Below are 13,435 nucleotides of genomic sequence, written 5' to 3' on the forward strand. Positions count from 1 at the left end.
CTTTGTAAGAGATCCATGTACTCTTGTGTCTCTAAGAATAAAATATAAAATCAGCTACATTAATGATGCCTACAGAATGAGAATACTACAAATAGCAAACAAAAAACCCACTGAAGCTGACAGTATGGATGCTATATGCCTGTGATGGCGAACCTATGGCACGCAGAGCCATTTTTTAGGGCCCGTGAGGCATTGCCCTGTCAGCTCCAGTGTGCCGGCTAGCTTCGGCCTTCTTTTGGCCACTTTTTTGCCCTCTGGAGGCTTCCTTGAAGCCTCCGTAGCGTGAAAAACCGCCCCTATGCGCAAACCAGAAGTTCAGGATTGGAGCCTTCAGGGAAGCCTCCCGAAGGCTTCAGAAGGCCCCTGAAGGCTTCAGAGGGCTAAAACTGGCCTACAAACAAACTGGAAGTCTGTTCCTGATTTTCCAGTTTGCCCATAGGGCTAGTTTTTTGTGCTCCGGAGGCTTCAGAGAAGCTCCTGAAGCCTCTGGAGGACCTCCGGAGGTGGGGGAGGCTGTTTTCGCCCCCCCCGGCTCCTATAAGCCTCTGGAGCTTGGGGAGGGTGAAAAAAGCATGCCAAAAACGGGGGAAGTGCTGGTCACGCATGCGCGCTGGGTTCGTGCGCATAGCATTATGGATTTAGGTTTAGATTTTTCGATTTATATACCGCCCTTCTCCCAAGGACTCAGGGCGGCGTACAACATTAAAAGAAACCCATGGGCACACCCATGCATGACCCTCCTGTGGTCCTCCCGCTTTTGGCACGCGAGCCAAAAAAGGTTTGCCATCACTGCTATATGCCAAAGGATAAACAATGATTGACACAAGTGAGGCTGCAAAATATTTTAGGCCAGAATCAAACAAGCCATCTTTGGGCTTACTGCAAAGTAAGTAGTTTCAGAATGTAAAATGTCAAATCCTTGGGTAGAGGTTTGGTTATTATTTAAAGCATTCTGGAAAATGGTAAAGCAAAGACAACCCCTCCCACCCCATTTGGCTACCCATAAATTGTCCACCATATCCCCAGAAGTCAAATTCAACTGGAGAAGTTTACATTTATTCGAGAGATCAAAAGCCAGCTATGGGAAGAAGCTCAGGTTGAAAAGTCTCTATCCATATCCTACTGGAATAAAAACATTTCTGTACTGCAACTCCGAGTGTCGCTTTGACTCTAAAAGGAAACATAGACAAACATTTGGAATGATCCAAGGGCTTCGCATGCAGAGCTGGTTGTAGGAATGAAGCAGTAATTGATAAACTAATTATAGGAACAGGGAATATGCTTTGCATTGTATTTGCCTACAGGAGCGGATGTCAAATTCAATTCCATTGAGGGACGTATCAGGGCTGTGGTTGACTTCGTGGATGGGGGGCATGGCCAACTGGATGGGCATGGCCAGCTTGACACCACTCCCCAAACTGCTGGCATGTTTCCTCTTTGCACTGGGTAGACTGGGCCACAGTAGCCCAATCTTTCCTCTTCACATTTGGTAGACCAGGACGGCCCCGTGGGCCAAATCCCCCGTGGTCACATGGGTGTTTTACATAAGAACTGGCATGGCTTCTGATCACAACGGGCAGGCTCCATTGTAGCCCTGAGTTGAGGAAGGAGTCCTCAACGTATGACCATAATGGAGCCCAAAATTTCTGTTGCTCAGTGAGACATTTTTAACAGGAATTTTGCCCCATTTTACAACCATTCTCGCCCCGGTTGTTAAGTGTATCATTGCAGTTGTTAAGTTACTAACTGTGTAACACAGTTGTTAAGTGAATCTGGCTTCCCCATTGACTTTGCTTGTCAGAAGTTCCCAAAAGACAATCACATGACCTCAGAAGACTGCAACCGTCATAAATATGAGTCAGCTTCCAAGCGTCTGCATTTTGATCATGCGACCTTGGGGGTGCTGCAAGGGTCATAAGTATGAAAAATGGCCATAAGTCACTTTTTTCAGTGCCGTTGTAGTAAATCGAAGACTGTCTGTACTTGAAAAAGTTGTGGAAGCCAAACCATTTGTAGGACCATGTGATATTGGGAATAAGATGGGAAGTTTCATGTAATTTTACTCCCTAATAATTCTATTGCTGGCTGGCTGGTTGGTTGGTTGGTTGGTTGGTTGGGTGTGTGTGTGTGTGTGTGTGTGTGTGTGTGTGTGTGTGTGTGTGTGTGCAGACCAATGAAAAATACACCAACAGATGAATTATGGCTACCGGCTTAGATATTAGGTTCATATTCCTGCTTGCTGAATGAGAAATCTGTTACTAAAACCACTTTAGTACTTCTCAAACTACAATGGCTTCTTGAGAAGATGAAGGAAATAAGACCAAATTAGAATGTGGAAAACTATTCTAGAAATAACATCTTGCTGTTTGTGATTCCAAAACAAACGTTTGTAAGCCATGATTACAGGTTATTTATTACTGCAACTAATTTATACCCTGCTTTTCATTGTGAACAAAATATATCCCATTGTTGAATTACCTGGAAAACTTTCAAGGAAATATGATTTAACTCCACTGGAACAAGATCATGCTGAAATACCTCACAACATTGCAGCTCAGAGTTTTATATGCATTTTTCATGAAAGCCACTGTTGTATCATCAAAGATACTGGAATAAAGGGAAATGCTGTTTACTTTAAGCAGGCAGATGTTTCCCAGTTTCTCCTGTTTTCCTTAAAAGCTGCACACTGCATCATTTATAGCTAATAAAAGCTATACAAGTTTGGACCCCTGCAAGGATAGAATTTAAATTTGCAAACCTGAATTGCTTTCTGGTAGGCAGTCTTGGGTTGCAAATAACACCTTTCAGCATCTGATAAAATAGGGAACCACTCAGTGGTGGGTTTCAAAAAAGTTTGGAACCTCTTCTGTAGGTGTGGCCTGCTTTCCGGGTCCACTGGTGGAACCTCTTCTAACCGGTTCGGTAGCTTTGACGAACCGGTTCTACCGAATAGGTGCGAACTGGTAGGAACCCACCTCTGGAACCACTAGACCCAAATTCTCAATGTCCCTAAAGAGCTCATATAAAGAGGCCCACTATATTGTTAATTGAGGGACGTGGCTAAGACACTGAGCTTGTTGATCAGAAAGGTCGGCAGTTCAGCAGTTCGAATCCCTAGTGCCGCGTAACGGAGTGAGCCCCTGTTACTTACCCCAGTTTCTACCAACCTAGCATGTAAAAATGCAAGTAGAATATACGAACCACCTTTGGTGGTAACAGTATTCCGTGCACCTTCGGCGTTTAGTCATGTCGGCCACATGACCATGGAGATGTCTTCAGACAGCACTGGCTCTTCGGCTTTGAAATGGTCCCCTAGAGTCAGGAATGACTACAACATATGTGTGAGAGGAACCTTTACCTTTACCTATATTTTTAATATCATCCTGAAACAAGCTCCCTGGAGAAGCAATAGGGAAGTTCAACTTTGTTCCTTTAAATTTCCCAGGGATGGGGAATTTTCCTATCCACTTCTTGAGTACTGCCACGAATTTTCTCAAAATTAAGTCCTGAGCCCCAAAGTCACTAGAATGGGAGCTACATCAGATAACAAAATTATCCAGAAGTGAAAACAGATCAGGCCTATCATCTTCAAGGAAAGAACTCATTAAACTATTCAGCACAAAGATAAGGTGGCTTCCCCCCTTTTTCAGATCTACTTGCTTTAAAACTCAGGGGAAGCATTTCAACACAAAAGATATTTACCCTTTCATATGTGCATAATACTGAAAACCCGAAGAACAAATGAAATCATTTCAATTGCTCTGTACAAGCAACCCTTGAAACTTTTCATTTAGGTGAAGAGCTCTTTGGAACAATGTTCTTAATCGCAAAACTCTTTGAGGAATGTAAATATTTCAAAGCTAATGACTTGTGACATGCCTATAATACTACTAATGAGCTTTTGTTTTTACTTAAAAATCAGCAACTGGATACCCTCAAATAAAAAGAGAAGCCGGTGAAATACAGATAGTCCTTGACTTATAATAGTTCATTTAGTGACTGTTCAAAGTTATAACAGCAAAGGTGATTTATGGCTGTTTTTTAGAGTTACAACCAATGCAGCATCCCCATGGTCACATGATCAAAATTCAGATCAGTAGCAGTATTCTGGGGTCATGTGATCATTATTTACAACCTTCTGACAAGCAAAGTCAAGGAGGAAGTCCCATCCACTTAACAAACCGTATTAAATGCAATGATTTGCTTAACAACTGTGGCAAGAAAGTTTGTAAAAGGAAGTAAACTTACTTAACAACTGTCTTGCTTAGCAACAGAAATTTTGGGCTCCAATGTGGTTATCAGTTGAGGATTACCTGTATTTTCATGATATGCTGCTCATTCCCTTTTTTTCAGTTCCAGTAACTTTATTCGACATTCCAACAATCCATAAAATCATCTTTTAACATTCACTGTGAATCAGTGGCTAAGACGCTGAGCTTGTCGATCAGAAAGGTCGGCAGTTCGGCGGTTCAATCCCTAGCGCCACGTAACGGAGTGAGCTCCTGTTACTTGTCCCAGCTTCTGTCAACCTATCCGTTTGAAAGCATGTAAAATGCAAGTAGAAAAATAGGAATCACCTTTGGTGGGAAGGTAACAGTGTTCTGTGCACCTTCGACGTTTCGTCATGTCAGCTACATGACCACGGTGACGTCTTCAGGCAGCACTGGCTCTTCAGCTTTGAGATGAGCACCGCCCACTAGTGTCAGGAACAACTAGCACATATGTGCGAGGGGAACCTTTACCTTTACCTTAAACCCTTTATAAGCCATTTTGAGGAGATGCAGATTTATCATTTTTTGAAAACTTTATCCACATTAAGTGACATTAATAGCTCTACTCTTGCACAGCAAATAAAGAGTAATAACCACCAGCCTAGTAGCTTGCTAGCATCAACTGTAAAGCCCTCATTTTCAAGTCTTGGAATGACATCTGTCCTTAATTATATCCAGCTGGGATCACGTTTCAATGACCAACATGGACAGATTACTGGACCTCTAAAACTTTGCCATCATTGTCCTTGATGTTTAAACTATTTGAAGTTTCTCATTAAGTCTGTTTTACAAATTAGGTGCAGATGTAAAAAAACCTAAATGTACAGTACCAGGGGAAATTAGGTCACCTGAAAACTCAGGATAAACCGTCTCTCTTAAAATGTTTAACTACAACTGGCATCCTATATTTTATAAAGCAGGCTTGGCCTGTCCCAGGCTTCTGAATTTCTTGTCTTGTTTTTTTTTTTTAACTGTGTAAGAGACTTCAGAGTAAACAGTCATTTTACCAAGAAGCAAGACACTTATTTCTATAACAATCGGTTTATGTTTATATATATATATATATGTATGAAGCAGAAATAAAGAACTCAAAAAGTCCTCCCAGGATTATGAAAATAAATCTCATGGATATAACTATGTGGTATCCTATTTTTAAGGGATGTGGTGGCTCAGTGGCTAAGACACAGAGCTTGTCAATCAGAAAGGTCAGCAGTTTGGCGGTTTGAATCCTTAGCGCCGCATAACTGAATGAGCTCCCGTTACTTGTCCCAGCTTCTACCAATCTAGCAGTTCAAAAGCATGTAAAAATGCAAGTAGAAAAATAGGAACCACCTTTGGTGGGAAGGTAACAGCATTCCATGCGCCTTTGGCGTTTAGTCATGCTGGCCACGACCACGAAGATGTCTTCGGACAGCTCTGGCTCTTTGGCTTTGAAATGGAGATGAGTCGGGAATGACTAGCACATATGTGCTAGGGGAACCTTTACCTTTATCCTATTTTTGTTCAAGAAAAGCTTCCCTTAACTCCATTCTCCTACTTCTTAGGAGGAGAGAGACAGTGATTCAACAGTAGAATTTGCCAAATAACCATTTTTCTTTTCCTGAAAATGATGAGAGCTGTAATGCAACTGAAGAGCACCGGGTTGGAGAAAGTAAAGAAGGGGGCAGAGGGAGACAGAGGAATGGTCAGATTTACTTCCACCCACCCCAGTCAAACCATCTGCTGCAAATTGATTATATCAAAACAGTGGCCTGGGGATACAGATGTCATGTCTGCTTATGTACTTACATCCCAACATCTGACACAAATCACAGGTTTTGCTCCATGATGTCATAACCACACTTCATCACTTGTTTCTAACGACCCTCACCCACCAACCATTATAGGAATTATTCAAAGACTATATTCTGGAATCAGACTTAATGAGAATCACTTAAAAAGCAGGCTATCTGCTTATCAGAATACAGTCGTTACTAAATGACCACAATTGGGATTGGCAAATCTGTCACTAAACAACAATCATTAAGCAATACATGTAACTGTGCTGGATTTACATCAGTTCCACTCCTCTCATTAAGTGAGACAACATGGGAGTGCAACTATCAGCTTTTCCATTGACTTTTGTTTTCAGAAGTCAGCTGTGAAACTTGCAAATGGCAATCAGGTGACCACAGGACATTGGGAAGGTTTTAAATGTGAGGACCACTAAGACTATTTTTACAGGATGGTCGTAATGTTAAATGGTTGTTAAAAAGGGCATTCCTTAATCAAGTACTACTACCTGTAGCTGGTCTGGTAGTTGAGCCATGGTGGTGCAGTGGTTAGAGTGCAGTACTGCAGGCTACTTCTGCTGACTGCCAGCTGCCTGCAATTTGGCAGTTCAAATCCCACCAGGCTCAAGGTTGACTCAGCCTTCCATCCTTCCGAGGTGGGTAAAATGAGGACCCAAACTGTTAGGGGCAAGAGGCTGACTCTGTAAAGCCACTTAGAGAGGGCTGCAAAGTGGTATATGCTATTGCTATTAAGGCATCAGGAAGGTTATTTATTTATTTATTTATTTATTTATTTATTTATTTATTTATTTATTTATTTATTATTTATTTATTTATTTATTTATTTATTTATTTATTTATTAAATTTATATGGTCTAGTACTCCCACCTTAGGCATGAAAGCCAACTCAGCTCAGCTGACCTCACAGGGTTGTTGTGGTGGTGGGGAAAATAGAAGGAATATTAGATACGTTCACCATCTTGAGTTGTTTATAAAAATAATAATAATAATAAAAATACAGAAATAAATTCTCAATTTGCAACAAAAGAACTTCACTATCTTCAATCTTAAGGAAAGCATTTTACAATCTAAGAAAAGATTTTTCTAGTGTTAAAACGTAACTAGTTTTCCATCAACCCTCAAACATCAAATTATCCACCATAAAAATCCTCAGAACTTTATGAGTGGGCTAAGAATGGTCTGTTTAAATTAGCACACCCAACACTGCAAGCCACAGGAGGACACGAAGTTCAGCCTTGTTCAGGTAATTATATTTTTAGCATTATACTGTCTTCCCATTCTCACCACTTTCCAATATGATATCACAGCAGAACAATCAACAATATATCTTCTAGCACTCAGTGCAAATGGCAGAAACTGATTCTAGTTTCTGGTTTTATGTCCAAGCCAGTCACAATTCATTAACAAGCAAGATACTTAAGAAACTGACAATTGAGTCCATTCTTTAAAACCAATTTTCTTAAGACCAAATTTGGTTCATGCTAACATTTGGGTGATGCTGAAACAATTAGCGACTAAGTATCAATTTCATTTTCAGCAAATGCAAATGGTTTAATTAAAAGCTTAAGCAAAGCAATACAAACAATATAAAAGCAAAACATTCAAAAATAGTTGACACAGGCCTGGAATAAGAGCAACTTAGATGAAAAGTTCAAAAATCTAAAATCTTATAGAAACAATATTTTACTCAAATAACTTTTGGTGTATTGAGATTCCTTTTTTCCAATTAGAACATTTTTTTCAATTAATTTTCCAATTAAAACAAAAAAACAAGAGATTACTCAATTTACATATTACAAGGTAATTGGCAACATTTTGAAAGAGACAATATTACTAGTCATTTATATTTTAGATTTGTTAAAAATTGTGTTTGCTAAAATATTGCAAGACAAGAATTTTTTCTCTCACTCTGATTAATTGGTCTTAATATACAGAATTTCAGCATTCATTACATTGGTGCCATCTAGTGTTCGGAAAAAGCAACTCACAGATAAGAGGCACTCAATATAAAAGTTTTTTCAGGGTCAGTTGATTAGTTAAGGTAAGGAGAGTCCTGGGTAAAATTGAAATCTTTTTTGTCCCCACCATTTATCTTTGCCTATAACAGAAATTACAAAAGAGCAAAATGAAGTCTGTCAAAAGTGCTTATTTCCAATTGCAAAGATCAGCCTAACGGACATTAGACAGAATGTCTCCATTAAAAAAAAAGGCTGAAGTCAGGTGTCACATCAGCAAATCTGTGTAAAATAGCTCAGCACCAGCAGATTCCAAGGCAGCTGGACTCTCCACTGTGGTGTTTCTCAACTTTGGCAACTTTAAGCTGTATGGACTTCAACTTCCAGAATTCCCCAACCGGCATGCTCATGCTAAGAACCCATCATGTAGGATACTGACTGCCTTAATTTAAATGAAGGACATTTGTGAAAGAAAAAAATAATTCTCTTTCTCCCATTAACACATCAGGAAGGACAGAGAGGTGCAAATGCCACCGCTTAGTTTGTCAAAAGTCCTATCTCACTGAGCAAGCCACTGATTTTGTCAGGATCTGCCGTAACAATGCAATTCTCTCTGCTTCTCTGTTCCCTAGAAATCAAATTCCCTGCCACTTATGCCCAGCTGCTCTTTGCTTTTAAATGTTTTTAGCAATTGTAAACTGCCCAGAGTCATTGGGAGTCAGGCAGCATGTACTTTTATTACTATTATTATTTCTCTCATCTGTATCGCAGTATCTCACTTCTAAGTAAGCAGGGACAACTCTTGTCATTCTTCATCCCACTTTCCTCAAGCTAAAACCATGCTTTCCAAAGTTTATGGGATCTACAATCCCAAAAATTGCAGAGCCAGAGTGGTATAGTGGTTAAAGTACAAGGCTAGAGCCTGGGAGATCAAGAGTTCCAGCCCCACTTTAGGCATTAAGCCAGATGTGTGACCTTGGGCAATGGCAAACAACTTCCAGAAAACCTTGCCAAGAAAATTGCAGGGACTTATCTACGAAGTTATCAGAAGTCAACACTGACTCCAAAGCACAATAATGACAATACTAATAATGTCTTACACATTGGCAAAAAAAAATCAGACAACCAATTAAAAGCTGGACGGATATGACCTCGTGAATGACCCTCACTCTATCAAGGACATGGGAGTACTCATTTTTAATAATCTAAGTGCCAGAGATCACTGTAATAGAATTGCCAAAAAGGTATTAAGAGTTGTTAACTTAATCTTGCGAAGCTTCTTCTCCGGTAATATTGTATTGCAAATTACAGCATATAAAACCTTTGCTAGATCTATTCTCAAATACAGCTCATCTGTCTGGAACCCACAGTGCATATTAGACATTAATACAATCGAGCGAGTTGAGAGATATTTCATGAGAAGAGTCCTTCACTCCTCTGCTCACAACAGAATACCTTACACCACCAGGCTTGAAATTTTGGGCTTAGACAACTTAGAACTACGCCGCCTTCGGTCTGACCTGAGCGTAGTACACAAAAGTATCTGCTACAACGTTCTTCCTATCAATGACTACGTCAGCTTCAACTGCAATAATACATGAGCACACAATAGTTACAAACTTAAGGTAAACCGCTCCAAACTCCATTGCAGAAAATATGACTTCAGCAACAGAGTGGTCAACGCCTGGAATGCTCTACTTGACTCTGTGGTTTCTTCCCTAAACCTCCAAAAGTTTAACCTGAGACTGTCTAACTGTTGACCTCACCCCATTCCTAAGAGGTCTGTAAGGGCCATGCATAAGTGCCCCAACATACCTACTGTTCCCACTTATTCATACCCATTTCCTGTATTCATAATCATGTTTATACTTATATCTGTTATCTTATATATGCTTGACAAATATGATAATAATAATAATAATAATAATAATAATAATAATAATAATAATAATAGCAGCAGCAGCAGCTATGGATGAAGCATGTAACAGTGATACCCTTTGCCATCGGGGCACTTGGTACCATGTCCAAGAATTTTACAAGATACATCAACAAATTGCAGCTTCTTGCAATAACACCAGCGGAACTGCAAATAACTGCGCTACCTGGAACATCTTATATTTTAAGAAGGTACTTGGTTGATACCTAGGACGCTGGCAGCAAACCATATCAACTATTAGCACCAGTCAATGGTATTTGTAATGCATTTTTGAATGTTCAGTTGGCTGAGTTTCATGTTTAATGAATAAAGTATATAATAATAATAATATAATATTACTATATTATTATAATAAAAATAATATATATAAACAACCAATTTTGTTGTATTTAAGTACAATGACAATAAAGATTATACCATAATAATAACAACCCGAAGATAACTAGAGGGATCAGTTGATCATCTTTAAATAATCTCTACACAATGATTTTAAGATAAAGTGCCCCCACTAGTTGAAAAGTTCCGGGTGATTCAAGGATATGCAACATGAAAGGACTGGCTTTCTTGGCAGCTGTGTGGAACTCATCCTCCACTATCTTCTTCCCAGTCTTGACTTCCCAATCTAATTCTAAAGCCACGGGCTTCCAGATGGGTTTCCCCTCCAAGGACAAACCAGGCTGGATGCTCCTCAGCTATTGCAAAATCAGTCAAGATGGGAAGAGACGGAATTATTACATTCGAGGCTTTCTCAGCCTCAGCCCTTTTAAGTTGGATGGACTTCGACTCCCATGCTAGCTCTGGGGAATTCTGGGAGTCGAAGTCCACCCAGCTTAAGGATGTTGTGCACTGCCACAATTTTAAAGGGGCGGCAAAAACTATCCCGAGCACCTCCGCAACATCAGGAATCAGCTGCCTTGGAGTTGGCTTTAAAAAGTGGCAACGGAAAGTGGGGGAGAGGACAACGGGGAAGAAAGCCCGCCGCCTCCCGTGCCGTTCTCGGAAAGCGCACGCGCAATCCCCTCCACCACGACACTCACACTCGCCTCCTGCTCGCTTTCGAACCGGCCACCAGGAGCCGCCGTAGCCCCATCCCCGCAGACGCCATCATTCCCGTCTTTCGCCTCGCCCCGGACCCGCCCTCTCCGTCTCCTATTGGTGGGAAAGTTCTGCCGCCTCCTGTGACACACGCAGGCGCGGAAAATCCCTCCCTCCCTTTTGTTTGCCCCGCCCCTTTGAGGAACCAAGGCAGGAGGCGTGACGCGGAAGTTCGTCTGCACGTGAATCTTCCGAGCCAAAAATCTGGAGAACTGCGGCGGGCCAGATCTTGATCTTGTCACTCGCTAGTGACACGGCCGTGCTAGAGAAAAAAGGGACCTGTTTGCTCTGAATAAACTTGCAGCAGCGGGCATTGCAGAAGAATGCATGGGAGAATAAGAATTGCGGGCAAGTTTTAATAGAAACCATGGCGGTGCACGAAGTTTTTTCCGTGATAAAGATGCACGGCAACGCTCGAGGTTCTCTCCTAAGTACTTAAACATGCGGGACTAACCGCGAAAAATGCATTAGGAAGACGCGTGAAAAAAGTGAGAACTGAGCGGAATTTGCGGAAACGTTTTTATTCAAAGGCTTGCGGCACATAAAAAGGAGAAAAACATCAAAAGGAGCTCCGTTTCTAATAATACATCTATTTGTATTTGTTTCTTTTGTTTATATCCATGTTTATATTTATACCTATCTTGTACATGTTTGACAAACTAATAAATACAAATACATTTATCTCCAATTTTCCAGTGTGCAAACTAGCCATAAAGGTTAGCAGGCTTATCCCATAATCATTATTGCAGGGTGAGTATGAAATCAGCTGTTAAATCTTAACTTAAATACTGAGCGAAGGATGACATTCTTGTAGGCTAACATAATTCCTAAACTTGATGGTTCAGAAGCAGATGCCACTAAATTGTGTGAAAAATTTATGTTGGCCTTGCAGACCATCCCAGATAAGAAACACAATAACAGCTAATTATATGTCATTGTAAAACTTTGACAGAACCTTTCAAGTCTGAAAGTTGTTCCCTCCCTTCTTTTGCAGCCTTAGAGCCAATATCTGCATTTAAGCTATTCTGCCACTTAAGTATTCCCTTGACAGAGACTCCCAAGGTTACTCCCACATGCTATTGTTGTTCCTCTGACCCATGGTGACTCCATGGACAACATTCTCCAGGCCTTCCTATCTACCATCCCCCAGAGTCCATTTCAGTGACTCCATCCAGCCACCTCCTCTGTTGTCCCCTTCTTTTGCCCTCAATCTTTCCCAGCGTTAGGCTCTTCTCCAGTGAGTCCTTCCTTCTCATTAGGTGGCCAAAATATTTTGAGTCTCATCTTCAGGATCTGGCCTTCTAAAGAGCAGTCAGGGTTGATCTCCTCTAGGACTGACCGGTTTGATTGTCTTGCAGTCCAAGGGACTCGCAGGAGTCTTCTCCAGCACCATAGTTCAATGGCCTCAATTCTTTGGTGCTCAGCCTTCCTTATGGTCCAACTTTCACAGCCATACATTGCAACTGGGAAAACCATAGTCTTGACTATACACACCTTTGTTGGCAGGGTGAGGTCTCTGCTTTTTAGTATGCTGTCTAGATTTGCCATAGCTTTCCTCCCTAGGAACAAGCATCTTAATTTCTTGGCTGTATTCCCCTTCTGCATTGATCTTGAAGACCAGGAAAATAAAATCTGTCACTACTTCCATTTTGACTCAATCTATTTGCCAGGAATCGAGGGCCAGATGCCATGATCTTAGTTTTCTTAATGTTGAGTTTCAAGCCAACTTTTGCTCATACTATTAAGTTTATAGCGAAACAAATCCACATCCTTTACAATATCAGCACTATCTTAAATTGATTTATGGCGGTTTCCAGTTGGTGTTGATCAGGAGATCCCACCCTCGGTCTCTACAATCTACGGTGCCACAGACTTAAGTACACTCTGCTCCTAACATCCACACATTTTTCTGCTGTAGTGCCTGTTTTTTGTAACATCACCCCTCCCCCCAAGACGCACTAACCATGTTGGCTTTGTTGGCACTTGAAGACATGGTCTTGCTATCTTACCTTGAGATCTGGTGATGTAGGTGGAGAGCCTGCAAATTGATTGCAAGTTACTGTTTTGATGGCACTTATTTTGGTTTTGATTTTTTTGTATTGTTTTTAATGTTAACTTTGTAAGCTGCTGTGAATGGCAGATATTGAAATGGGCAGTTATATAAATTTAATACATTACTAACATGTCTATCAAAGGTGATAAACAGAAAGAAAAATTCAGATCCTAAAAAATGTACATTTTTTACATCAAATATTTTTTTTTGTTTTTTATCAAGAAGAGTACAAATTCTTTAAAATGAAACAAGTTCCTTTAGAATAAGGTTTTCAAGTGTTTTCCTTCATTTCCATCTCCCTTGCCAAATGACACAATACAGGTAGTCCTCAA

At 40.6% G+C, this 13,435-nt stretch overlaps 1 protein-coding gene across 1 annotated transcript in view; it reads right to left on the minus strand.

Annotated features, from left to right (window-relative positions):
- CLYBL (citramalyl-CoA lyase) overlaps positions 1–11,072 on the minus strand; it is a 193,137-nt gene extending 182,065 nt beyond the window's left edge. The window contains exon 1 of the mRNA XM_014072615.2: positions 10,993–11,072. Within this exon, the coding sequence (XP_013928090.2) occupies positions 10,993–11,063 (71 nt within the window). The 5' untranslated portion in view covers positions 11,064–11,072. The remainder of the gene's footprint in view (positions 1–10,992) is intronic.
- Between the last annotated feature and the right edge of the window lie 2,363 nt (positions 11,073–13,435).

The sequence above is a fragment of the Thamnophis sirtalis genome, unplaced genomic scaffold (assembly GCF_051295495.1).
Source record: "Thamnophis sirtalis isolate CommonGarterSnake01/CBP01778 unplaced genomic scaffold, rThaSir2_p1.2 scaffold_12, whole genome shotgun sequence".
Lineage (NCBI taxonomy): Eukaryota > Metazoa > Chordata > Lepidosauria > Squamata > Natricidae > Thamnophis > Thamnophis sirtalis.